The following is a 2987-nucleotide window of genomic DNA, read 5'->3' on the forward strand; positions in this document are numbered from 1 at the left end:
AAATGGATGTTGGGTTCCATTAAGTCATGCTAAGGTTTAAAGTTGTCAACTTTATTTATTAGAACTCTAAAATGGATGAGATCTGGAAGTTAGACCCCTTGGATGAATGGATTAAGCACTAAATGGCTTAAGGTGGTATGCAGCCCAGTACGATGGGCGTACCGAATGGTTCGCTGCGCGTACTTGTGATCGGTCGTGTACGTCGTGCGTACAACGCGTATGACGAACTATAAATATTTAATCAATTATTTCATAAAACAATTCACGGTTTGACGATTCTATACAGTTTAATCAAATTTTCATAAGAATCTAAATAATATAATGGAATCGTGTTCTAAACATACCTTGTATTGGTGAACAACATAACTTTACAAATTTTAAGATCCACATCAAAGTCATATATATTATCATTTTTTGTTGATTATCGACCAAACAATAAATTTGATAGGTAAAGATCACCAATTTCATATCTATGAAATCGGAGTTTTTTTGGGACAAGAATTTTTTTGTTAATTATCCACCAAACAATAAATTTGATAGCAAGCAAGTGTCTACTAGATGATTAGCCTCATTTTTACCATGCGCACCGGTGTTACTAAGACTCGTCCAAATTGAAACATGTAAATTTAGTTCTCTCTTAGGGCTGAACTAAAGTTAAAATTTACGTTGTATGTCATATCCTTAGGTTAGAATTGAAATAAATTCTCTTCATTTTTAGTATTTGGTTTAAAAATCTTCAATTTATAAGTTTTCGTTATTTTACAAAAAGTTAAAGTTAGAAACAAATAGAATGCCTAATATGTTGTTCATTGGTTCTCTGTTGACCTCTGTCACATACTCACATTTATATTCGGATATTCCTTCAAGTTTATAATTAAGGAGTTCTGAAACATCACCACACGCCACAAACTAAGAAAGGCACGTGAGAATATGGGATCTTAGTAATGTAATAGAGGTGTGCATGGGAACAAAACCATAGCTAGAACACCACTTCGTGGATTCTCATCGTCAGTCCACGTAACCCCTTCTGGTAAACATGGTGCGTAGAGTTTTGGGAATCTCTAGAATATGCAAAGTTGATAGAGGCCCATACTTTCCATTCCATGCTCGTTAGTTTTTCTCATTGAAAACAATCAGGTTCTTGTTTCTATTTGAGGTCTGAAAAGTGCTTCATTCAATCTTAATTAGCTCTTGTTGGAGAAACAACCCAGAAAACAATAAACATGCAGATAGTATTTCTGTATACACATACATACGAAGAAGAAGAAGATGGGTTCTTGAACACAAAAGTAATATTTTATTATAAACTCAAGAACAACGTTTACATATTACATTCACACATATATATACATAACAAATCGGCTGAGACACTGAACCAACCTAAGTCTAGATTACATTTCAACAGCTCTCACATGGATATCCAAATTTTGCATTTTCCCAAGATGCATTAAACTGTCTCATCTCACAGACATCATGCAAGTGGCTCCTGATTCAAACCAAAGAAATTGTGGGTCGCCACGTATCACCGAGAAATTGAAAGGGGATAAAAACCGAGAGATAGCAATGGCTCCACGTCTGTTGTCCCACATTTTGATGCACGTAAAGTATTTTCCAATCAAGTCCATGATACGGGATCGAGTGCTTTCATCCAATCATTATGGGGCTTTTAGCTTCGTATAAATTCCAAAGAGTAAGGCTGCTAGTTGGTATCACAGAAAATTGTATTTCAACAAAGACTACGACCAAATAATAAAATGGGGTTTTCTCCAAAACCAACATCCAGGAAAGATTTCCGATCCATTACTTTACCATGCAGATCACATCCAAGTACCTATAGAATCGAAAAAGTGTTGAATAAAGTCAAAACATAGGAGTCCACATCATCGTTATTAAATCCATCGGCAGAAATCATTTGCAGCTGTGTGTTTTAACTGACAGAGTTGTATGAATGTTTGGATGAACTTATCAAAACATGTCCTTCAAAAACTTCGATAGATTCCAGCAATAAGAACATGAGATGGACGGATGAGTTACTTGATGTATCTGTTAGTTTCTTGGATATTTTCAGCAATATATCCGATCTCATGTTGCAGACAAAACCACATGTGAGGGATCTTGGGTGTGATCTATGGAGAAATGGTGGTCCCCGCATCAACATAATCATTGAAAATAACACTGCCTTCAGAAAGAAACTGAGAAGAGACATTAGAACGTCGGTAGCAAGTCTGAATCGATTGGATGACATGATTGGCCACTTTACCTTGGTAGATCTCGAAAACAAACATCTCATATCGGTGATCCGGGTGTTCAGAGATGTTAAAGCATTCATGGCTGTTGTTCTGCAATTATTGTTTAAATTCTTGGCTACTCCACTTTTGAAGACAAGATCGAGAAGTAGATGGAGAGCAGTCTCAAGATATATATCCAAAAGTAAAGTGGTACCAGAAGAAAAAGCTGACACTAATATAAATGAGTTTCAACACCTTGATGCTTCACTATTCAGATACGGGACAAGTAACAAACTGGAATTCATCCAACTCGTACGAAAGAAACTAGAGGAATTTGAGGCTACTGTCGACGACATCAACTCTCACATGGAATCAATGTCGAGGCGCCTGATTACAACCAGAATCTCTGTTCTTGTCTTCATCTCTTTCTACTAGCCAAAATATTATCATATACCTGCAAAGATCAAGCTACTAGTTCTCCAAATATTAGATGATGGATTGAAGCTTTTTGTTTACATTTTTCCAAATTATCATGTAAATCTTATATATTTCTTGAGCATAGAGTAAACATTGTTGTTATATTGATACACCCTATGAAGATTTTGTGAGCCAAGCTTGTGCTTTGGTGTTGAATCAACTCAGAGTTTTTCAAAATCCACCGGTCCACTACCGATCATATTTTGATAAATATAACCCCTCAATCATCATAATCAATACAAGAAGAGCAAATATTAGTTGTGACAACTAAAAGTCCAGGTT

General features: G+C 35.8%; 1 protein-coding gene across 1 annotated transcript; it reads left to right on the plus strand.

Annotated features, from left to right (window-relative positions):
• Positions 1 to 2012: 2012 nt before the first annotated feature.
• LOC145106407 (uncharacterized) lies at positions 2013 to 2663 on the plus strand. Its single transcript, XM_079043395.1, has one exon. It carries the CDS (start codon positions 2013 to 2015, stop codon positions 2661 to 2663), a length of 651 nt encoding a protein of 216 aa, XP_078899521.1.
• Positions 2664 to 2987: the final 324 nt, after the last annotated feature.

The sequence above is a fragment of the Lactuca virosa genome, chromosome 4 (genome assembly GCF_052849685.1).
Source record: "Lactuca virosa cultivar CGN04683 chromosome 4, Lactuca_virosa_CGN04683_v6, whole genome shotgun sequence".
Classification (NCBI taxonomy): domain Eukaryota; kingdom Viridiplantae; phylum Streptophyta; class Magnoliopsida; order Asterales; family Asteraceae; genus Lactuca; species Lactuca virosa.